The following is a 25,944-nucleotide window of genomic DNA, read 5'->3' as shown; positions in this document are numbered from 1 at the left end:
TTGTGACTTCTGTTTCATTAGGTGTTTTCTCACAGAATGAGTGCAGTTCATGGGCCTTAAATAATTAATAACAGAGCTTTGAAGAAGTTCTTGGAGAGTAACAGAGACTCTATTTTACCTTCAACTGTATGGTAAATAACTATTTTTTTCATCTTGCAGTACTACTGTGTCAGAGTCCCATCGATCGGTAGAATACTCACAATAAACTTACTAAGACAAACGTATTGGGTCTTAATCATATTATTGAATTTTTCCTTCATAACAACAAAATGAAAGAAAACAGATTTGATGCACTAATGCAATAATAAGTGCCACTAAACTGAAACTTCATTCATAACTTCATTGTTTCACATTTCTCCATGATTATAATCACCACTTAGAGATAGTGTTCTCTATACCTACCATGTAATATAAATGTACGTGTCAGCCTTAGTATGCTGATCATTCGATTATAACTTTATTATGTTTTACTAGTAAAGACATTTTTGACAAATGCAGTTCAGATTTTATAACCTCAGCACTGGATGTTTTTTTTTGTTTTTTTTTAGAAGGATTTGGACAATCCGACAAATTCAAGAGAAATATTAAACAAATTATGAGATTTTGTTTTGTCAAATTTTAAGTTACCCACAGTGTGGCATGAAATAAGTGATAAGATACTCGGAATGGAGCATCTTGTTGCTGTCAAGCTTTTATATAAATGCATTATGCTCATCTAATTTGCAATCTATCCATATTTCCAAACAGTAATATTAGGGCATTAATAAGAAAAAGACTACCACAATATATCTTGACAAGTGCAAATTGGGTCTTTTTATTTTATTTTGAATATCTGCATTCTCGTTGTGACTATATTACGATTGAGGTTTCATTGTGAAACACCGGAAACGGGGATTCGTCATGGTTTCTTACTTGACGCTACTCATGACAAGCCGCTCATTGATGTAAGCAGCGCCCACGGCTTAAATGAGCCTCGTTCAGGAGCATTTCTTAGTTCAGACACGGACGGAGAGCAGACAGGCGCACATTCCTCCTCCTCCTCTTCCTCCTCCATCTCTCCCTCTCTCTTTCTTTCTCTGTGTGTGTCTCTCTCTCTCTCTCTCAGTCGCTCTTCATCCATCATCCATCCATACGCATCTTTTGGATACGCGTCCTGGATCATTCCCTCCTCCACATGTCATCTCGGCTGTGGTCGTGTTGGAGGCTGTAGGCTGTTCACGGTGATGATGCCTGGCTAAAAGGCTCGCTGCTGGATCACACACTGAAGAAGAAGAAGAAGAAGAAGAAGAAGAAGATCTCTCTCTCTCTCACTCTGTTGGAGCGTGCCTCTGCGTAATGGATTTACTGTTGTCGGAGAAAAGTTGGATTTTGTGAAGAGCCCGGTGGATCCCTGACATGGACGGAATAGGAGGGCGGTTTTAGAAAGGTGCTTTTGGGTTGGAATCACATCGGGAGAGGAGATGCACAGAGGTGAGTTGAGCTGCCCGATCATCCGTGTTGCGCGTCAAGACCAAACAAACGCCTTGGGCTGAAAGAGCAGCTTCTTTTCATTTTAAACTGGGATTCAAATTATTGTTTATTTCTTATAGTTCTATAGTTCTATATAGTTTTACATGCAAGTGATTTCAATTCAAACGCATGCTAATTAATCAAAAAAACATTATAAAATAGCTGCAGAACATTTGAATTTCCTTAGTATTTCTTCTATCAGCCGTGTTTCTCTTAAACTAACACCACGCAGGGCGATTTCAGGTAAATCCATGCATACACCTCTCTGACACATCTTTTTTTCCTGCCATTTATTTAGTCCATCTTTAGTATCAACATGCCCTCTTGTGACTTTTATTGCAAAATCTTCCGTTTTATTGACCACACTAATTGATTTTATCATCTATCACTGATTTATAATCCATTTATCAAATCTCCAGCATCTCCTGGTCTGCTTCCTATTTCCTAAGATTCAGCAAAATCCCGACAGCTTCTTCTGAGTAGGATGATCAGGTTTGGATGGTTTGCACTGACCAAAGCCAGATGAAAAACTAAACTAAACCAGCCTTAACTGTTAGGTTCATTCACGGTTGATTTTGGACACAAATGAGTCTTTTTTTCTTTTACTGCAATACACATCCTGTATATCCTGGACCCGTTGAGCGTAGTGTAGGCTAAAAAGGGGACCAAAACCAGAGTGGTTTTCCTGTCTTCAGTCAGTTCGGGCACTGCGAGGTGTGCCTCTGTTCACACCAGCCTCTACGTGAGTGCAATATGATGGTGTTTCATGATTGTAATGGACAGCAAAGGTCAGAAACTATTTGAAATCAATACAGGAGCGATAAAACCTTCGAGGAGCATTATCTGTTATGACCGTCTGAACACATATCCTTTTCAATAAATCCTCTCAAGTCAAGTATTGAGGTTTTTTATGTGGCTAAAAGTTGGTATATGTTCCCTTTATTTTATATGTCCTTGCGTCATTTAAAAAAAGTGAATATGAACACTGCAGCCTTTATTCATCGAGCTTGTAAAAAGCTATTTCTGCTCCATGTTTAAGCTCTTCAAGTTCAGAGCAACACACTGACGTCTGTGGTCCTGCACACGCGATAGCCTCTCCGCCTGTGTGCGTGCATGCTTCTGCTTCAGTGACTGTCTCGCGCCATCAACACCTGAGGCGCGCGCCGCAGCACACGGCTGCAACACCTCCTGATGCGTTCAGTGTCCAGTTTACAGCAGTGGCTGTGTGGTTTAACAGGTAGCCTATAGTAAATATATCAGTGTAACGGCAGAGTCACTGTTAATGGATATTCACCTTCATTAAATTACTGAAAGGTCTGAATTGGCTCTTAAGTAGACACAGGTGAAGTCTAACTTTCCCTTTGGTACCCCATCTCTTATTACATTTAGCAATGACGTCTTTCTTTATTTTAATTAATCAAGTAGTCAACAAAATAGTTTTGGTGTTAGTTGACTAAGAATTGATTTTGTTCAGGACAGACGTATGAAATAGAAAACATTTTAACATTTTAACATAGTAACATTGCATTTCTTTAAATAAATTCATTCATAACATGTTCATTACATTCTGCTTTCCCTGCATGTCAGATATGATGATATAATAACCTATTGTCTTTCTACAAAATGCATCAAAACTATTATAGTCCTTTTTTAGTGTTTTGTAACACCATTAACATTGTAAGTGGTAAAATTACAGAACATGGTATTGCACATTTTAGACTTGAGTGTGACAGGTTTTTATACCTGAATTAAGGTGATTCAGGCCTTTTAACATAGACTTTTCAGTGTCCCACATTAGGAAATGCAGATTGTCCGAGACAATTTGGCACTAATATGTATACTATTTCTTTAAAGAGTGTGATAACTGGATTTTCTTTTTGGGTTTGATTAGGGGACATCCTGGGGATTTCAGAGTGGTACTGGGTGTGGATTTAATGTACAGCTTCATGTTGCAATATAGCTCAGAAGTCTAAAATGCAAAAATTGTCCCACATTAGGCTAATTCACCCGACATTAATTCAATCTTTTCTAAATTAGCTAAACTGTGGTAGACTTGTCCAATTAAGTGTTAGCTTGCTAAATCACCTTGTTATGTTTGTCCCTCATAGTAGGCCTACGTCTTTTAGCCTATATGCTTAAGGCCATAATTCTATAATCGGACAGGAAAATGACACATTATCAGCCATTATATTTCCAATACTTCTTTAATCCTGTGTTGCAAAAGACTGTGGTGTTGACCTCTGATTGTATTGATGTCTAGTCAGTTACGAGAGAGAGAGAGAGAGAGAGAGAGAGAGAGAGAGAGAGAGAGCAGATTCACTGGGCTAAAGTGAGAAGTGATGTAAAAATGAAATGACATGACCTAGAATTGCAGGGCTGGACCCAGGGTAATTTCTCCTCTCACTCTTTAAAATGAGCAGAGGTCAGATGACACTCCTGTTACTGGGATGTTCATATGTCTGACATATTCCTTAACTTGAATAAGTAGAAGGCTGTGTGTTTAAATAAAAGCCATAGTCATTGTCTTCTGTCTAAATTGTCTAAACATTCTCAAGTTCTATTCTCGGTGTTGAAGAGGGAATGGCTGCATCCCCTTCTCAGATTTTGATTTATTTATAATGTGACAAAAGACATAACAAATGACTATGTGAATTATAGAACAGCTGTGGCCCTAAAATGTTTCTTACAGAGTCTTCGTCGAGCCTTCAATTTGTGGAGCAGTTTACAGTGTTTTTGCTATCTGTGAGATTTAATGAGTTGCTTTTCATAAATTTAAAGGTGTTTCAGCGAGAGCCTTAAGCTTTCTCTCTTATTTGTTTTTTTAGTTTGGGTGGTCTGTTCTCTAAATGTGCCCTTGGTAGTTCATACACACACCTACCATATTCAGTGTGAGATAATGGAGGTAGAAGTAATAATGATCTTGCAGCCTGGGGGCCGTGTGTGTAAAATGAGTCCATTCAAACATGCATTCTCATTGGTGCAAATGTTAACCACGCATTCTCTCTCTCTCTCTCTCTTCCATCCTTTCTTCCTGGGTGCCTTTATGCAACATGCCAGCCTCGTGCCCGCTCTTTAATGCGATGTGAGCGAGCCAACCTATTATGAACTCAGTGGGGGATCAGGTCTACAGGGGCTTATCAGAGCGAGGCAGTGTCAGGAAGCTGTGACATGCTAGCCCCTCTGCACAGATATCATTGTAATGCAACATATTTCACCCATTGTGTGTAGCCGTGTTCTGCCCAAACGCCTGTCTGCTCATCAGCACTGTAAGCCTTGGAGGCTGTTTTTTTTCTGCGAACGCTTTTATGTTTCTGCCACCTCGAGGCTGCAGATTAGCAGGGTGGAGTCTCGTAGCGTGGAGGAGGGTTGATGGTATAAAAGTAGAAGAATGAATCAACTTCTACTCCTACTTCTTCTGCTTTTACTGTTAGCTGGAGCAGGTAGAAGTTCCTGACATACAGCTGCTGTTGGACATCTAAAGCTTTCACTACCCCCTGCAATATCTACCTCTAAAAGAGTAGTGGGAATATTGTTTATCATTACTTCTTTCAAAATTCCTTCACTGATACTTTTTGTACGTCTGCTACACTCTATGAAAATAAATCTGTATTTCAATCCAGGACCATTGAGTGTTAGGCCGAAACTCAAATTAATCAATAATTATTTAACAGAAAAATAAAGATATCTTTAACCTATAGGGCAGTTTTTGTCTGTAAATCCCAAAAGCAATCAACCAATCAAATGCTCTTGTAAAAAAAAAGCTTGTATTACCTTCTTGCATGCACTCTTCCTGTGAACTGACTGTGCACAAACCAAGTCATTCACAAGAAACAACTTTTAAAGGTTTTGGTTTAATGTGGTTAAAGGTGGCAAGGGTGACCTCTTAGCCAAATCCCACTTGTGAAGGAGATCTTGGTCTCAATGGGTTAATTATCTGGTTAAATAAAGGTCAAGTAAAAATAAAAACACAAACTGCACCTAAAGTGAGGAGGAAGGGGGGGGGGGGGGGGGGGGGGGGGGTGCCTGAGATTGCGGAGTAGCTCTGACATTCAGTGATGAAATACTTGCTTCTCAAAAGTTGACCACTCAAGTTTTAACTGGGAGAATGTTCTGCTTTTGTGTCTCTTATGAGATGGTTTCTTTGGTGGTAGAAAGTTTTGAAGAAGCTATAAGAACATTTTCGTCACTGTTTGCCGACAATTTAAAGTCTAAAAATCTTTAAAATGTCTGATTTTGTTCTTTTCCTAGTGCTGGTGGTGAATGGTGGACTGCAGAGCATTAGTTTCTAGATGTCTCTCATATAGACAAATGCAGTCTGAGGGTTTGCATTTGCAACTCTAAAGATTGCGGTCAAAAGTTTAAAACTTTAAGTCAGTCCTTAAAATGTCAGCCCTGGATCTCTGCAATGATTTTCCAATATTGCTTTTTCCTGAATGCCTCATATTAGTAATGATGTGCTTGCATAAAGACATGTCTACACATGCCTATATATACAGTATATAGTACTCCTTTCTCCTGCACTTCTTATCCTTATTCTAAGTTTTACATAACAATGAGACATTTTCTCAAAGGGGAATCATCCTGCAGTCCAACTTAAACACTTATTTTTATTTTTTCATTGTTGAACACTAACATGTAAACACATTGTTCTGTCAGCTGTGACTGATGTGTTTGTGTCTCTGTTTTGCAGCGTGGTTACTCTTCTTTCTAATAGAAGAGGGTTTCGCTCTGGCACAGAGAAGTAAAGGTAAGATCATTCTCTTCTTTCCCATTAATGCTTTTTCAACAATACGGACGCTGTCTGAAATAAATAGGAATGATCAAAGCTTGAATCGTAGGGAAAAGGTTTATTTTCTTTATTGCATCCTTCCTTTCTTCCATCTTTACTGCCGTCCTACTCTTTCCTCTTCTCATGCAAACCCTCCCTCCTCTTTCCCTGCTTTCCAATCATTCCCTCATTGATCCCCCGACTCAATAACCCATCTGTTCATTTGCTCTCCTCCTCTCTGCTTGAAGATCCCCCGAGCGAGCATGGCAGCCAGAGCCCCAACCAGAACGACTGTGGCACGTGGGTCCGCAACATCAATGGCGGAGTGTTCACTTCACCAAACTACCCGAACACATACCCTCCCAACAAGGAGTGTGTTTACATCCTGGAAGGTAACGCAGGCTGCTTCATCTTCTGTCGACAGAACAGCTGACACAGTTTCCCGCCTCTCAGCATATTGCCTCCTTCAGCGAATGTTATTAGTCTGACTGACATTGTTTTATATAACCTCGCCCCTATCTGATTTTCTGTTCCTCCGCTAGCGGGCAATCAGCCTGACATTTTCCGAATGAGCCATCCTCTTGAGTTTGTTTCACCCCACAGATACAAACATTTTGAAAATGATGGGGAGTGGCGCGTCATTGTAGGTATCCCTCGACTTCTGCTCTAATCAGAGGAGGGCTGCGTTCATCTCTATTGGCAGGGTGTGTCACAAGACGCACGCTATTGCATGGAACATAAAAAGAGATGAACATCTGCTGCACAGCTGAGGTTGGGGAGCATATCCCAGAAATGCAAGTGTCCTTGTCAACACTTTTTGTGTTTACCAGAAACATCATTTCCATCAGCAATTTGGGGAGACTTAATGGAAAGCATCATTAGCAGCTATAGGAGACGAGGTCTGGGATAGCAGTTGATGTGTTGTCAAACTAAATTGATGAACTGTTTGTCCATGAAGTTGAAGCACTGCCTCTCATGCAGATGAGATGTGTGCTTGCTGCTTTTCTTGCTGTAGTAAGGGAATAGATTTTTACACACAGCTCAAGGGCTCCCCCTGTGGACAAATCATGATCAAACTTACTGCTGATGAATAAGCTGTGACAGCATCACAGGCAGCATAGTGGTGTGTGCAGAAAAGAGGGGGGAGGCACACTTTTTGCTTACTTATGTAGCAGTACTGTCTGTGTAAAATATTTCCCCCTCTTTACTTACAACGTTCATGTTCTAATATGAACTCACACTTCAACCTCGATGTAAAAGATCTGAGAGTTTCAGCAGACCTGCAGTTTTCTGGGAGTTTGTTCCAGATATAGGGAGCATAGAAACTGAACAAATAATTAACATTAACTATGTTTAAAGTGAAAATCACTCTGATGAAGAGTGTCTTGCTACTCAAATCTAAATCTACTCTGACATCTTCAGAAATGTTGCTGGTTCACATTTCATCCGTAGATCACATTCACTCTGATTTGTCTCAATACATCTTTTTCTACATTTTTGTCCTCATGTTACATCTGTTACATCAACATATATGTCAAAGTTTATTCTATTTGATGTCCAATCCCTTTATGCTGAAATCAGTCTGATGGGAAGTTAGCGTGCAAAAAAAAAAGAGTAAAGATTCCCTTCAATGCAGAGTAAAGTAACAAGCCTGTTAAGATCATGTCAATACAAGAAAATACAAATATGTTTCTTAAAAAGTGTGTTAAAAGTAAAAGGTTATCATAGAGATGTACTAAAGTAGAGAAACCTAAAACTGTACTTAAGTTCTAATAAATGTTTTGTTGTATATCACTTCCCAACTCTGGTGAACAGAAATGAATTGTAATGCTTGTAGTCATATTCGTTTCTAAACCCTTAAAGCCTTTTATTCTTTCTCTCATCCAAACAGAGAGATGTTCATCAGAAAGCTTTGTTGTCATAATGTGTGGTTACAGAGGTTCATTGATTAAGCCGTGTCCCCTGCTTCATCACCTCGATAGAGTCAGTGATTGTACTTTCTTGTCTTTCACTGTCAAGCTTTGTTTTTTTGTGTAAATGTGTGTGTGATAAATGAAGCTGCTCATACCAGGGAGTGAACACACAGCAAGCAGGAAGTGCAGGCGGACAAGAAGCAAGCGCAAAAGATAGAACACGTCGGTTCAAAGTACAGTGGAACAAACTCACAGAGAGAAAGGCCTCATTTGAGCTACTGTGCGTTATTTCACTTGCAAACTGTAGTACACACACACACACACACACACACACACACACACACACACACACACACACACACACACACACACACACACACACACATGCACCGCCCTTGACCTCGCTTTCTTTTTTTCTCTCTAATGGGGCATGCTCTGCTTCCCCATGCCAGAGATGATTCAGAGTCCCACTTCCCACCCTCAGCATCTTTATTTAGCATGATTCATCTCCACAGACAGGCAGGAATTGCCCTTGTTAAATATTTCCTCAGCGTGAGGGGGGGGGGACATTTCTGTCCATTCAGTACACACACACACTCTGGATGTGCGTGACTGATGAACCAGTGAACTACAATTCATGCTGTGATTGCAATGTTCTGGATTCACTGACTCAGAGATGCTGACATGTCAGACTGGGCCTCTGTTTGTGTGTGTGTAGGGGGGTTGTGTGTATTCATGTATGTGTGTTTATTGTGCATCCAAATACATAAATGTACCTTCATGTAAATGTTAGCTAAACAGCAGTGATTGTTAGCTTCTCTTTTTCATACATATCTTGTTTCCTCTTTTACTTTTTCATCCATCCCTGCTCCACATGTCCTGTCTTAAGATCTGCGATTGTGTGTTTCCCTCCCTGAGTGATTGTGTGACGCTTCCTATAATTCTCACCTGTGCCTCATTAACCTCACCTTCCCTGTTTGTTCACTTTTTTTTCTCCCCTATGTTCCTAATCCAGTTTGTCTTCTAGTGTTCAAACATTCCTGGTCTTACTCTGAATGTTTTTGTCTTATTTTTCTATTTCTATTTTTTTCTATTTGATTTTGCCTGCTCCCCATTAAACTCCCTCAGTTACCTTCCTTCCTTGTTGTTCACTTTTTGTCTTGCAGTAAATGCTCTGGCCAGTCTGCCTTTGGGTGCTCTCTCCCTATGGTTTGCAGCAACATTGATAATACTGTATAGGTGCAGATGTAAGCTTATTTAACTCTTTTTGCCTTCATTCGATTGGACAGTGGACATAGTTGGAGACTGTGGAGAGAGAGTGGGGAATGATATTTGGGGAAAGGAGCCACGGGCCAGACTTGAACCTGGGCTGCCCGCTTAGAGGACTATAGCCTCTGTACATGCTACAAGTAGCTAGGACATCTGCACCCCAGCTTCATGCTTTTTGACCATTTTAAAAAGCGACGTGGCCTTTCTGGAACACACAAACAAACCAACTCAACTCTTTTCAAAAGAGAGAGGGATGAGGGAAAAGTCTAAATCTAATTGTGATGCAGCATGTACTGAGACTTTTAAACTCAGTGCTGATCTACAGCAGCGTCAAAGCTCCCTGTCATACATCAGCTGCTCAATATTGATTTTTTGATTTATTGAGATACAATGAATGTCAGCTATACATGAATGACAAAAAGGCATGACTTTAACAGATACACAAAGTCAGAAGTGTTGCATATTAACTCCTTTCACACATGCAACACACTCCTTAGATTTACAGACATAGTCAAGGTTAGGTGAATATGTGAACACATGTCTCTGTGGCGTAATTGGACTTAATATGAGACAACTTTTTAAAAGTTTGCTCTCCACAGTGTCATCTGGAGGGGTGAGGGGTAAAAGCCCAACTGCTCAACTTTCAAATCCTGATTAACTTAGATTTGACTCCACTCCTGATTCATGCTGCAGTAAAGCATCTCGATTTGTTTCTGTCCTGCAAAAAGAAAATTTAATCGTATTCCTTTTGTGTGTTTACGTCTTTTGTTTCCTTTCTCTTTCACACTCTGTTGTTAAAGCTCTCCCGAGACAAAGGATTCAGCTGGCTTTTGATAAGAATTACTACATCGAGCCATCATTCGAGTGCCGCTTCGACCACATAGAGATCCGTGATGGGCCGTTTGGGTTCTCGCCTCTCATTGATCGCTTCTGTGGGGGGAAAAACCCCGGCCTGGTGACATCCACTGGACGCTTCATGTGGATCAAGTTCACCAGCGATGAGGAGCTGGAAGGCCTCGGTTTCCGGATCAAATACACCTTTATTGCAGGTAGGAAGCAGAGGGGGCAAAGGTAGATACAGATTGTAGCAGCTCTCTCGATCAGTGGAAACAGCTGAGTTCCAACGGTGCATTTATTTCATGTATCTTATTCAGCACCATGAAACTACAACAACGAAGCGGAATCCACATAATGCAGTATAAACTCATACAGTCATATACACGTACACAGCACACTTTAAATAACTCACACAGATTCATGCAAACAACATTTGGATAAACAGTTTGACATGGGGTTTTGACGCAAGAATAATGAACACAGAAGTTTGAGGAGAAAAATCTTGATACGTGCAATGGAGGAGATGTTCAGATGTGCAGATTTTTGCAAGACAATGAAAAGTGCAAATATCGTACTGTATAAAACTGCACTTTGTGCTGTGTTAGTGTTACTGCACTGATACTGTATAATCATTTATATTGGCAAAAAAAATGGATGAGACAATTGTCATTGTCATTGAAATTAGAGTAAAAGAGATCATCTTTGACCAAATGATCTGCTGAATTTGATGTCTGTGTACAGAGTTAATTCAAAACGCTCATTTGTTTCAAGATGATAGCCAATAGTGTGAGGATTTCCTTGAGGTCGATGGGTTTCATCTCTGCTTTTCCCCGGGGCATTGTCTACTGCATTAATGTTGAAAAATAAATAAAGCAATCATTCTTGGACTACAGATGGAAACCAAAAAATATTTCTGACACCTTGTCCCTCGCCTGCAGCTGGACTATGGGGTGTCGACTTTCCTTCACTTTTATTTCTCTCTTTCAGACTGAAATTTGACATCATAGTCACCTAAATCTGAACTCAATATGCTTATAAATCAGAGTCTCCCATCATGCGGCAGATATTGGCTTCAAACAGACCCCATTGTGTTTTATCGCGCCTGCCTTAATGGGATCTTATCTTGTGTTCTCTGCTTACCTAGTTCTGTACTGTGGATTGAGAGTAATGTGCCTCCCCAATCTTATCATTTCAGACCCTGATTTCCATCTGCACGTGGGTGGACTGCTAAACCCCATCCCAGGTAAGCTCCTCGCTTCTTTTGCTGTTTTTTGTTGGATCCCTTTTGAAGAGCTCCTCTGCGCTCAGAAGCTTACCGGAGGCTATCTCTGCCTGTGACGTAAACGCTGAATGCACAAATGTACCTTGACAAGCACACAATTGAACATAAAGTGAAAGGATGTTCATACACAAACATACACAGATTTAAATACATGAAGGAACACACACCCCTTTTATCCTGCTCATTCCTTCCTGTCCTTCTGCCTTTGTTCCTCCGTCTCCTTATTGTCCTTAATCCTAATCCACTGTGCTCACTTCAATTCTAACTTAAATCCTTTCTTCCTTAAGATAAAACCCTTCATCTGTTCCTCTCTCTGTCATGTCCCTCTCCTCATCTTCTCTCTTTTATCTTCTGCTCCATCTACTCCCTCTCTCAATGTTTTTTTTTTTTTTACCTCCATGTGACCCATCTCTCACCTCTCCTGTCTTCTACCTTTCTCTTTCTTCCTTTGCTGTCTTTTTTTTTTTTCTTCTCACCTCTCCTCCACATTTCCCCCGTCTCTCCATAGACTGTCAGTTTGAAATCGGTGGATGGGATGGGGTCATAAGATCCAGTCAGGTGGAGGAGGAAGAGAAAGTGAAGCCTGGTGACGCCCTGGATTGTATCTGGACCATCAGGGCTCCTCCTCAGTCAAAGGTCAGTACCAGACACAATTTCAACAATCAGAAAATATGCTACACATGGCACTATAATTAATGGTCTGGTTAGATCTCTGTTTAGATGACTTTTAATTTCAAAACCATTAAAGATCACATAATGTAAAATACACTTTACCACTGTTTTCTAACACTCATATATGCCCTAGTCTGTCTAAAAAAAACAATTATGAGAAAAGTCCATCCTCATGACATCACAAAGGGCAGTAACCCCTCCCCTACATGGGTGACACTCCCACAGCTAGGTGTTTGTTCTGCTGTCTGAGTCTGCCGTTCCACAGCTAACAATAGGGCATGGAGCAAGAAACCCAAAGCCACATCCCCTATGGAGCAGCGTGGTCAAACACAACTCATTTACATATTTAAAGGTACAGACACAGAAACAGCCTGTTCTGAGCAGGGCTGAAATAGAGGAGTTTATAGACATGATCAAATACAGGATCAGAGTGGATTTTTAACAAGAAACTTTGTTCACTGCAACTGTAAAACAAACATTAAAGAATGTTTTTTGTTGTTTTGTGTGACTCACATGCTGGGTGTGCCAGTGCGCGCACACACACACACACACACACACACACACACACACACACACACACACACACACACACACACACACACACACACACACACACACACACACACACAGCTGCTAAATGAACAGTGTGTTTATGTTCTGTGTTCAGCATTGTCAAAGCTCATATCAGAACCACAAAGTATTTGTAAATGAAGTTCATGTCTCTGATGTATTCAGATTTTTCAGAGATGAAGCGCTTTATATCACTGCTAGATTCAAACAGAACACACAAAGAGACAGGCACGTGGATGGGTACTTGTTTATTTTAGATACAGAAGACGGTTAAATACATCAGGACGTCATAGAACATGAACTTTGAAGGTTTTTTACGTTGAACTAGTAAAGCCATCTTCAACCAACAGAAGTAAAAGGGGATCATGGGAGTGGGATAGTTTTAAGGCCTGACAGATAAAAGCTGTCAGACTCGTTCTAGAGGGTAGGAGCCTGAAATCTCCAGAGGTAGCACCTCTCTGTTCCACCATGTGTTGTACTGTAGCCAAGAGACAAAACCAAACCCTGATGCTAGATGAGCCTTTTCTATTTTACAAGATTTTTACAACCTCCATAAATTCTCCTAACATGCTTTGAAATGTAGGTTTGATATTAGCTGGTATCAGATGTTTGAAATCAGCAACTGCAGTACTAAATACTGCTAAATCTTAATCATTGCTTTTTAAAAATATAGAACAGATGCACAACTTAGCACTTTTTAAAGCGACTCTGGACTGGATTTTTGGAGGCCCCTGTGTGACAAGGCCTGTCTTATCTCTGTGCTCATCCTGTCCTGGACATGTGTGAAGTATCCTCCAAGCAAAAATCTTATCATGCTTCCTAAATTCAAACTGTAGAACCGGCTAGCTGATGAAGTGTTCTGCTTTCTGCGTCATACAGAGGCATTATTTTAGCATGTTTCATGACCGGTAAAAACTCTTCTTCTTGTATACTTTAATATTGTTATAAAATAAAATGCATAAACGTCCTCAGATCTCAAGATATGTAAAAGCATTCAAGGACTTCTCTTTCTCCTTTAGGGATATTTGTGTTTTTCACCTGAATCATCCACAAACCTGCTCTGCTGCTTCACGACACACAAAGTATCTTCCCAGCTATCCCAGCTCAGGGTGTTTATTTCAGCTATTTTTCAGGTGCTATTTTTTTGGTAATTTTTGTAATCAGTGTGAAGGCAAATAACTGCTTCAAGTTTTTTTTTTGTTTTTTTTTACCTGACAAATGAGGTGAAATCTCATCTCGGTGGTGACGCACACAAGAATCCAAGAATAGATCTGAATAGTCGTCCAAAAAAAGAATGAGAAGAGAAATAATGATGCTCTGAATACAAACAAGAGAGGGAACATCTCTCATTGTGAAGCCTCGGCACAAATTCATGTATCAACCTACACGACAGATTTGTTTCCCACTGAGAAACAACTGCGATAGATTCCTTCAGATTAAAGCATCAGCTTAGGTGTCATTTGAATATAACAATCTTATCTGCTCTGTTACACAAACATTCAGGAAACAGGCAACTAGGCAGATCTAAATCTATATACAGCTCCGGAAAAATTAGGAGACCATTTGAATTTTAACCTAAATCAGCATTTCCTCATGCATGGAAGCCGCTCTATTCCAGTCTCTGTTAAATGCCAACACAGGTTCACCTTCTTCTACTTACTGAGGTCCTGATTAAGTGATCACCAGACAAGCCATCGAAGGAAAGCCGAGCTGTTAGAATTTTTGCAACAAGACTGGCATAAAGTCAACATCATTCTAAGACTGGTGGAGAGCTGCCAAGACGCAGGAAAGCTGCAATTAAAAAAAAATCAGGATTAATCCACCAAATACTGATTTCTTATCTGAAGTGAAAACTTTCATAATCTGTTGTTCAAAAATTAAGACAAACTTGTTTCCATTGCAATATTCAAAGTCTTATAAATACTGCATCTTATTGTTATCCAAATAAGTTGTTGTTTTCTGTATTTAAAAAAACAAATGATAATTTAGGAAAAATGCTGTGAACAATGAAACAGAAATGTTAATTTTAGTTGAACACAAAACTATAAACAGTGAAATAGCAGAGCCAGAGAAAAACATATTTTTGCAGTGGTCTCAATGTTTTTCTGAGCCGTCTGTCATTCAGTAGTTTCTCTGATGTAAATTATTATTATGAATCCATATAGAGGCAGTCACTGGGAGAAAAAAACCCTCCAGTTGTGACAACTGTAATTCATCACATAATGGTTGTGAGCAGAGCAAATACACCAAAAGCCATCATGGGAAAAATAAATCCCAACAAATTAGTATTTATAGCATACAGCTGTGGAGTTTCATAAGTGCATTTTCATGCCAAGAATGAAAGCTCAGTGATGTGTTCTGATTTGGATATGAAAGAACCCACTGAATTAACAACCATGGCCCACCTATCCTTGATTCATTGCTGCTCTGCTTCTTCCACATAACTGAATGAGTCATCAGCACGCTCCTGTGCTACTCACTGACCATGATGTGCACACACACACACACACACACACACACACACACACACACACACACACACACACACACACACACACAAAAGAAGTCATGCAAATATAATTCGGAATCAAACCTTAGATGCACAAATTACAGTCACAATATACATAATATTGTCATTATATGGTACTGTAAGCAATCACCAACACTCACACATTTAATATGTATACAAAGTAATATTATGCATACACCTATAAACATTCATGCATGACTGACAAATGCAATAGCTCATGTCTCTCAGACACACACACACATTGATTTAATTGGTCCTATATGTGCAGGGAGAAGCAGCAGTGATGAGGATCTGAATTTAGCCGCCGCGTTGAGTTGCCCAGACAGATATTAGCTCAACGAAGCAAAAGGAACAGAGCAACACACTCAGCGGCGGCATAAGAGCAGCTACTTAACTGCTGTACAGAGGTGGCATAAGAACACACATTATCTACTCAACTAGAAGTACAGATACTTGTCCTGAAAAGACTTAGATACAAGTACTCGTTTAACTTCTTTAGTGAGAGTTGAAAAAAGACACAGGCTCAAACACACGCTGTGTCATTATTCAAATGTTGAAATGTGATTAAAAAAAAGGACAGGCCTATTTTTTTACATAATGAATAACAAGCCTTACATTTACATAGTAAGTGCACAACATGACATGTTGCAACATTAGCTACTTTGTTAGCTCTTTGATCACATGAGCACAGCTTCATGGTGGACAACTTGGAAAAAGGAACCTTGGGCCCCTGAGTTGAGAAAAATGCTATTTTAAAATATGGAGGACGAGGGAGGCCGAGCATATTTATGTCAAAATACTGACTTGCCAGTTATTACATGATGCAAGCTTGCATTACTTATTTTTTTAAGGTTATTTATTGGACAATTTTACCTTTACTGCATAGGATAGCTGAAGAGTGAAAGGAAATAATCAGGAGGGGAGAGTGGGGGATGACATGCAGCAAAGGTCTGAGATTGGATTCGGACCCAAGGCCGCTGCAACAAGGACTACAGTATAGCCTCTGAACATGTTGTGCGTGACATGCCCACTAGGCTGTCCGACGCCCCATGCTTGTATTATTGCATTACTATGAGCATTTAATAGAATTAGGGGCGTCAACGGCCTTGCAGTTGTTCCTGCGACCTATGTACAGAAGCTTTCAATTAAAGGCATGAGAAGTCCAAAATTAAATCCAAGGAAAAAAAACCTTTCAATAGATTTACTTTGCTGTTATCCAGTTGTTATCTCCATCAATCCATCTTCCAAAGTGTTTTACCAGTTCCTCTCCAATGTGCTTGACTAAAGAGGTTGGCAGGAAGCCCTCAACACAGGATTCTGCTTTTGATTCATATTCTTTTCATTATCTGTTTCTGAGTATTGGTGGGAAATACTGTATCTGCATCACTTTTTACTGCAAATGTTGAACATGTTTGCCTGCGTAAAGAATGCAGGACTTATGTATGCATTAGTATGTTTAACTGATTTCCATTAAACATCTGATTTGAATGTGATATGTGTCTCCAGATCTACCTGCGCTTCATGGATTATCAGATGGAGCACTCGAACGAGTGCAAGAAAAACTTTGTGGCCGTGTATGATGGCAGCAGTGCCATCGAGAACCTCAAGGCCAAGTTCTGCAGCACCGTGGCTAACGACGTGATGCTGGATAACGGCGTTGGAGTCGTACGAATGTGGGCCGATGAGAAGAGCAGACTTAGCCGCTTCCGCATGCTCTTCACCTCCTTCGTTGACCGTGAGTGCCAGGAATGTTTACAACATAACTCACCCTGGACCCTGTTTCTCTAAACTGTTCCATCATTTCTCTTGAATTGTTTCATTCATTCATCTGGCAAAAGTGATTTCATTGGCAGAATTCTTCATGAGGTCTGACTTAGTGCTGTTTCTTAGACTTCCCATTTTTTGTCTCTTGCCATCAAAGGACAAAGAGACAGTTATCTGGGATGATCCAATGGTATAGAGGTTTATGTATCTGTCACATATTCACAAGATGATAGAGAGACATTTTATTAAACACAGTTATTAAAATCATATTGTTAGTGTATGATTCCTGTCATGTACCCGAAATACAAAAGGGTCATACATATAAAAAATGTGCAGAGGATTTTGAGAACACACTGTGTTGCCGGAGATCAGAAAGCCCAGGCACCCGCCTACGCCTGCCACCTGACTTGGCAGGCACCTGACCTCCATGCCTCTCCCTGCAGGTGGTGGGTCTACATGGCGGCAGTTACATGTAGCCCATTCTTTTTTACCTTGGAAGAACCTCACCAGGACACGTAAACCCTTCCTCCAAGTTAAGGTGGCAACTCTTGGAGGGGTTCTTTGAGGGGGTTCGGGCATGATTAGGATGCCTCCTAGACGCCTCCCTCTGGGAGGAGACTGTGGGGTAAACCCAGAGTTCGCTGGAGGGATTAAACATTCCGTCTGGCCAGGGAATGCCTCGGGAATCCCCATGGAGGAGCTGGAAATTGTTGCTGGGGAGAATTAGATTTGGGTTGATTTACTGCACTTGCTTCTGCCACATTGACCTGACCTCAGATAAGTGGAAAAAATGGATGGATGAATAGATAGATTTAGATATTTTCAGGCACCTGTAGATGAGTTAGAAACATGATCATATCAATTTCATTTATCTGCAATACTGACCTTATGGGCCCTTATCTAAAAAGATCAGTGCTGTAACAAAGATTTAAGTGAAGGGAAAACATGATGGCTGATAAATCAGAGTTGCTAACATAGCATTGTTAGTTTGTGGCCTGATATGTTACAGATGCAAACATGTAAGGCTATAGGTACAGGCTCCTGTTTCACATGACAGACCTGTTAATGTTCCACATATCACCATCATTTATGCACATCCAAGATGAACTAAATAGAAAGTCAGAAAATAGATCTTTCATTGATTATATTTTACAATGCTATTTATATATTATGAAGAGGGGGGGGGGCTTCTGGATCTGTATATTTTCAGAGTCATATCTTGTCCTTTTATGTAAAAAAAGGATAAATATATAATTTGTTATCTTGCAGAAATCGTCTCAAGGAAACATTCATATCACAACATTGCAATGTGTTGTATTGTTGTGCATCTATTTCAGTGTTTTAAACAAGAAGAAGAAGAGGTACATTTCTTTGGTGTCCTCTATTATGGATTGATTTGTTATGCCCTTTGCAAACTGTCAGTTTTGAATTATTGGGACCAAGTCATGATAAAAGAGCTGTGCTTGATTAATTATCCAAATAGACAGATTGAGACAGATAGACTTGATTCAATGAGCTTGTTGAAGTTTAGTCTTAATTTGAATGTTAAAAAAAAAGCCAGCTCATCCTGATTGTGTTACTCTCTCCTTTGGATTGAAATGAGAAGCACTGTATGTCATCACTTCACTGTAACAGCCATGACATTATCCACGCACACATAACAGATGATTTATGAGGTCTGCATCAGTAGTCAGTAAGAGACACTGAAGTGTCATTTCAGCGAGAAAAGCTAATTACATTGAGCCGTGTTTAGAGCTCCGATAAAAGAAAAAGCAATTATTAACTCCAGCATTTGTAAATAACTGAAAGCATCAAGTCATTTCTTGATATGCCTGTCACAGCATATTACGCTGCTTATTAGGGGTCTCTTATAACAGGAATATAGGAATTTATCTGTTTGGCAAAAAAAAAGCTGAGTAGGGATTATAGATCTCCTAGAAGCAATTACACGTTTACACTTTATCATTTCTGAAGGACAATAAACTTTCAAACAGATGCTGCTTTAAAGCTGCACATAAAGTAGCATTTTTTTTCTGTTAGCACACCGTTATATTTTCATTAAATGCCTGAATGGAGCGAGGTATTAATTGCCACATTCTCCTGCACACTCCTCAAACCCTGAGTGAATGCTAATGTTGTTTTCATCAGCTTACCCATAACCATGGCAGTCAGGACTTAATGGCCTTTTAAATCCAGCGACGGTGGGTTTTCTTTTTTGCTTAGTGAGTCCTTAAGACCATTTGGATCCTCATTAATTCTGATCACACAGTTCATCTCCGAGAAGCCTGAAGTCTCTTGATAAGTCTGAAACTTTATTTGGTTGGAGTCAGCGACTGAAGTGAAGTCGGAGGTCAGAGGGAACCATTAATCTTTGTCACTCAGAGAACAAAATGAGCTTTTCCTCTCGCACTCCATCATCCTTGTGTCTGATCCAGGCATATTGTGTCTGATCCAGATGTATTGCGACGCATTGCCTATACTCAGACATGAGTTGTGTGCTTGTGTGCGTGTGTGGAAAGATGTTCTGGGTAAGAGTATGAAGCATTGTTGACACCCTGTGAGAAGCTACATGTTGAAGGCGAGAGACATAATCGTTTTGGAAGTGATCGCAGTGTCAGGGGAGCGACCCTGTCAACAAGCTCACTGGGAGATAGATGGGTCAGACAATTCAACACACACACACTTATTCATACACAGCCTTGCACATGCTTACACAATCCATGTCCCTTTGCCAAAGTTATTCAACCCTGAGGCTGGGGAAGCTTGCGGGGAAGAGGAAATGGAGGCTCAGAGCCCTCATCAGCAAGGGGTGAAGCTGGTAGAGCAGACTGCAGTCTGTTTCAACTGTGATAAAGACTCAGAGTCTGTGGCTGCTGGAGCCAGTGTGTCAAAAAAAGAAAGCATATCAAAGGTGGGAACAGTTTGTCAAACAGCCTGGGCCATAGACAGGTGAGAAAGACTTGTGGTGGGGTTTGAAAAACAACTGTGAGGGATATTTTGTTAATATATGCAAATAACAAAGACTTCAGGGGCAGGCCATCCTGAATTTTTCTAGAATATTTTTTCAGCAATGCATATGTGAAAACAGCCTGAGATAAGTCAGTCTATGGATTGGACATTGAACAGTTGAAAGCGGTATTTGTTGTGTGCTTGGAGCCTAACTCGCTGCGCTGTGGGGATCAAGCTGGATGAGCTGCAGCTTCTTCAACCTCCCCCCCCCCCCCCCACACACACACACACTGTCATTTAAATTACAGATAGAAAGGCAAAGATCCCTCAGGTTGGTACAGTCCACAGCAGAACAGATCCATTTGTCGGTTTAAAGCCCCAGTCATGATCACAGAACGTTCAATGACTCTTGTGTTAGTGTTATGTGTCCTCTCACCATTCCTCCTCCTCTCTGCTAGTCTGGTGCCCACAGTGCTGCTGGATTCACATTTATCCACCGAACCATCAGTCATACTTTATCAAATCAAAACTTAATTCTCAGAAAGAATCATGACAAATTTTCATCACAGACACCAGGTTTGAGAAAAATGTATTCAACATCTATTTTCAATTTCTAGATGATCCCATGTCCCCCATCTGTTAACAATGAGGAGGCGGGGTTTATGACATGTACTGCAGCCTGTCAGTATGGGGAGCTCCAAATGTTTTGGCTTCACCTTTTGGGCTGGCTGTCATGTCATACATCTTATATATTCTGTGGTAACATCCTTTTATATGGGGGTTCTGATTCTTGATTCTACTCAGCCACAACAAAATGTTAATGATCAATGGTAAAAAGCATTATTATCATGCACAGTTACGCAATTTCTCTACATTCAAAATATTATGCCATTAAGTCATTTCACTCATTTCATTTCGATCCCACCTTCTCCACAAATAAGAACAAGGTTTCCTGTACGTTTTTGCTGCAGCACAGCGTCTCTACTATGGCAGGCAGCTGCATCTTCCCTCCGCCTCACAGCAGCTCTTTCTTCTGACTGGCAGTGCATCGATCTCCTGAGCCCAGCAGCCAGCATCAATTACCAGTCGTCTCTGTCTCTGCCGTCGCAGCTTTCATACACTAACAGTCACTTTAATGTGGGGGTCTCATGGTACCTGCCAGACCGGTTCGCCCTGTGATGTCTCAAAGCCATTTCAACCACCATCCCACTCCCTTAATTTCTTTTCATCTTTTCCATTTTACTCCTCGGCCTACTTCAAGATTCTAACTACCCCACCTACCACCTCCTCTCTCCTTTCTGCTTCTCACACTCCTTCGATGTGTATGCTGCAGCTCAGTGAAGCGTCCATGTCCTCCGCTCATCGCCTCCTGATGTTGTGTCTGCAAGAAATGATGATGTATGATGTCTGTGGACTGCAGACTGTCTCCATTAGACCTCTAGTAATTCAAGAAATGAAAGAGCATCATAGCTTTTTATTTCTTGCCTCTGCAGGTTTTTACGGCTAAATGTTTTCCTTTATTGTTGTTTTTGTTTTATTGTTATTACCATCAAAATAGCTCCCAGTCCTTTTCACTGTGTAGTCATCTTTTACTCAGCACTGTTTTCCTGTTTTTCTAAATTCTATTATCTCTGTACATTTTCTCGTGCCTGCAGCTCCCTGTTCAGCAAACACATTCTTCTGCCACAGCAACATGTGTATTAACAACTCCCTGGTGTGCAATGGGGTTCAGAACTGCGTCTACCCATGGGATGAAAACCACTGCAAAGGTTAGTGGAATTATTTTGCACTTTTTCAGCGTATTTGTCTTTCTTTCTTTTTCTTTACTGTTTCCTATATTCCCCCCTCCAGAGAAGCGGTCGAAGGGGCTTTTTCATCAGATCACTAAGACCCATGGAACTGTCATCGGGGTCTCATCGGGCATAGTGCTGGTTCTTCTGATCATCTCAATCCTGGTCCAGATGAAGCAGCCGAGGAAAAAGGTAACTTATTATTTGTTGTAGAGTTTTTGTTCAGCAGATCAAGAAAAGAAGAGACGACTGAAAGTGATTCTGATACATCTGGAGACAGTGAAAGAAAACATAATCCATCTTTTGCTAAATTATCAAAAACAATGACTTTAATGATAGGGAGTGTTTTGGTTTCAAGCATTTTTTTCTCATTGGTTTGGCTACTTTCAAATAACCTACCATATCTCTGTTTGCTTAATTTCCCACAATGCCAAATGGGCACTCCTTACTCAACAATATTTTCTAATGGCTCGTCTAAGGAGGCTTCTGTAATTAAAGAATTTAGCATATCTGAATCCTCCAATAGAAATCTCCTGGTATGACTGATAAACATTGTGCAAAATGATGGCTTTAGAAAGGACCTGGAGCTGTATTTTGATCATTATACATGAAGAAGAAAAGAGTAAACTGCATGGAGCAGGACAACTCATAAATGTGTTTGCACCTGGATATGTTTTAGCACTTTATGTCTTGTGAATCAGATCTTGAGATGGAGCAGATAGAGGGAGGAAATGATGATATTTTTGGGCTTTTTGGGCCTTTAAAGGAGAGATAGGTCAGTATAGCGTCGGAAATCAGGGAAAGAGAGAGTGGGGAAAGACATGCGGCAAAGGAGCCACAGGTCAGATTTGAACCTGGGCCACCGGCCTGGAGGTGACATACACCGCATGTCACACGTACCCTTTCACACACTGATGGTAGTGATCGCTATGTAGTATCATCCATCAGAAGTCACTAATCCATTCATACACCGCTGTTTTAGCAGCGGGAGCAATTTGGGGTTAAGTGTCTTGCCCACAGACACACATTGGACATGTTGCCCAGCAGGGGATTGAACCCTCGACCTTCCGGTTGAGAGACGACGACTCTACCACAGCCCTCAATCTAAAAGGACCAACAATAATATGATTACCAATTTAAATCATAAAATGGCCAATACAGCAGCCAATATGTCCTACTCTTCAATTTGGATTCTGGATTGGAATGGTCTGTATTTGTTTTGACCAGAGAAGGTCCGTCCGTCCCCCCCCCCCCCAGAGCGCAGAAAGGTTTCAAGACCGGTGCAGAACTGATTAAACATTGAAGTTTCAGTGTCCACGACATGGCACCCTGCGTGCAAATCCACTCCGGGTGGGAGGGGGCAGAGGGAGACAGCTCTCGCCAATGTTTTGAATTTGGACTGCAGTACCAAAACGCTAGATGTCAGAGTTACTTACTGCTCCTTTAAATCCTTTTTAAAAACTTGAAATCATGTTTAAAAGCACATTTGTTTATCGGACTTGATTGCAACATCGGCCGCATTTGAAGATTTCAGAATAGCTGAATACAAATGTATTGACCTAACCGGTCGTGCATAGTCATAGACTTAACAAGCCATATCCTGTGCTGTCCAAACAACATTTAACCACATTCGACAAGCGCTCTCAAGCATACTTTCTGCTGACTACCAGAGACTCTGCTTAAGGTGCAGACTTCACGTTTCCCCTGATTTAATAAACCATAATTCATAAAAATTATTACTACGACTTTTTTGAACTGTTGCAGGAATTATAAAGAATGAGTGGCTGAAGTAGATATGAAATCCATTGTTTTTATTGTTAATTGTCTTTAGATCTATATTCATGTTCTCACTCAGAATTGGCATGCTGACAGTGTACATGATATCTTACAGTGAGGGGCCAGTCCAGAGAATAGACATTTGGATTAAGCCAATCGATTTAGTTGATTGTTGCTTACGTCCCGTTTTTGTTTACGCTAAAAGCACCACTCACATATCCCATGATAGAAAAGTACCAACAAAAGCTGTAATCTGGCACAAACTGTTTGTGTATGACCAACAGTATCACAGTAAGACACCGAGAAAAAAAAGTAGAAAATGTGTGTCTACAGACTGTGATTCTCCCCCATGTTGTTCCACTGTTGTAAATACTTACTTAAATGTGGTAAACCTGTTTCCTTATAATCTCTAAAATGTAACTGTCTGAATTGGTCTTCTTTCCAGGTTGTAGCTCGCCGACCTGGTGTTTTCAACAAGGCAGGCTTCCAGGAGGTCTTCGACCCGCCGCACTATGAGCTCTTCTCTCTACGTGACAAGGAGATATCATCAGATTTAGCCGACCTGTCTGAGGAGCTGGACAGCTTCCACAAGCTGCGGCGCTCCTCCACTATGTCCCGCTGCGTCCATGAGCACCACTGTGGCTCGCAGGGCTCAGTGGCTACTGGCGGGGGCAGCATGAAGCACAGCCGCACCACCCTGAGCTCAATGGAGCTATCCTACCACAACGACTTCTCCAAGCCTCCTCCCATGAAGACTTTCAACTCCACGGCCAGCTACAAGAAGAGCTGCTACGGCTACAAGCAGCACTCACAGACTCACGACTGCGACCAGCAAGTCATTGAGGACCGCGTCACCGAGGAAATCCCGTGTGAGATCTACGGGCGCGGCGTTGGAGGCGGAGGGGCAACAGGTGGAGTATCGATGGGAGTGGGAGGACCGTCAGGCATCGCGGGTGGAGGGATCGGAGGATCGGTGGGCATAGCAGGAGGAGTGGCAATGTCAGGAGGAATGGGGATGTCTGGAGGAGTGGGTCTGACTGGAGTAGGCATGGCGGGGCCGAGTGGCATCGCTGGAGGAATCGGTGGTGGCATGGCAGGAGCTTGTGGTACCCTCAGTATCCGTGGCAACAGCACTCGTAATAGTACTTCCATTATTGACCCGCAGCGCTCGATGTCCATGGACTTTTAGACAGTGGGCGAGAGGAAGAAAGGAAAAAAGGGAATGCCGAAAGTTTTACATTTGGAAAGAAGAGAAGAAAGAAGATAAGGAGAGTAATTCAAGTCTTTAAATGATCACTCCTGTTTCTCTTCTTTGCTTTTGAAGGAATATTTAAAGTATTGCAGTGGCACTTAAGGATCGCTTCCTCTCACTGTCTTATCTGAAGGTTTTGGAAGTTAGCAGACGAGATTCAAGGACAAAGAAAAACAGGAAACAAACATAAACAGCTTTGTCTGTTTTCCAGACACTGAAGGATGTAGATTGAAGGGAGGGTGGAGACGTTCCTCCTCCTCCATCTGACACTCATTTAATCTCTCCTTTTCATAAAAAAGAGGGTTCTCGCATGCAGACCCAGACTTCTGTGTGTTTGGTAACCAAAGAGACCAGGTAACCAATCAGAAACAGGAGGGACTGAGTTTTTACATTTATCCACCTGCCATGCACAGATAAAAACGATATATGGTGCGTCTTCTAATAATTTGAGTCTTTATTTTTGTCGGTGTACTGTACTGTTTAAACCAGTATATATCCAGCCTCATGATGATGCTTGGCTTTTAACTCTTTAATCTTTTTCAAATGTTGCTCAGATGATTTTATGAAGATGACTTAGCCATGACTTGTGGTGTTGACGATGACAAGGTGAAAGATGATGATCAGAAATATGATAATAATGATGATCATGGTGTGATAATGCTATAATTATTATGTAGTTTTCATTGTTACCTCACACATACACAGAGGGTATCGCTCCATTTAGTCTCTCCTCAGGAAGAGCACATGAATAGACTTATTTTGGTAAGAAAGTTTAAAAAAAGTATATTTCTGCTATTAAAGGCTTTGGATGTTTTGTTGAAAAGAATTCGGTTGTGAGGCCTTGACTGAATCAAAATCGCAATCATCCCACCCCAAAATAGACCCCCACGTTTCCAAGGAGAGAATAATGTGATTTCTCAACCTCCCCATGAACTGAGTGTGTAAAACAAGCACAACCTGTTTTCTTCAAGAGAAAAACATGTAGCCTGTATGGGACTCGTTTATGATTTGAACCACTGGTTGTATAATTTTATTCTGTTGAATTAAATGAGAGTTTACTCAC

The 25,944-nt window shown here is 40.9% G+C and overlaps 1 protein-coding gene across 1 annotated transcript; it reads left to right on the top strand.

Moving 5' to 3' along the window:
* The first annotated feature begins 977 nt into the window (after positions 1-977).
* Positions 978-25,944, top strand: LOC132977669 (neuropilin and tolloid-like protein 2). Its single transcript, XM_061042430.1, has 10 exons — positions 978-1,470; positions 6,200-6,256; positions 6,526-6,669; positions 10,260-10,508; positions 11,492-11,539; positions 12,087-12,214; positions 16,857-17,085; positions 21,719-21,832; positions 21,915-22,045; positions 24,075-25,944. The coding sequence occupies exons 1-10, from the start codon at positions 1,461-1,463 to the stop codon at positions 24,816-24,818; spliced, it is 1,854 nt and encodes a 617-aa protein (XP_060898413.1). The 5' UTR covers positions 978-1,460; the 3' UTR covers positions 24,819-25,944.

The sequence above is a fragment of the Labrus mixtus genome, chromosome 1, assembly GCF_963584025.1.
Source record: "Labrus mixtus chromosome 1, fLabMix1.1, whole genome shotgun sequence".
Taxonomy (NCBI): domain Eukaryota; kingdom Metazoa; phylum Chordata; class Actinopteri; order Labriformes; family Labridae; genus Labrus; species Labrus mixtus.
Note: the sequence above shows the minus strand (reverse complement) of the source record. Positions and strands in the feature narration are given on the sequence as shown.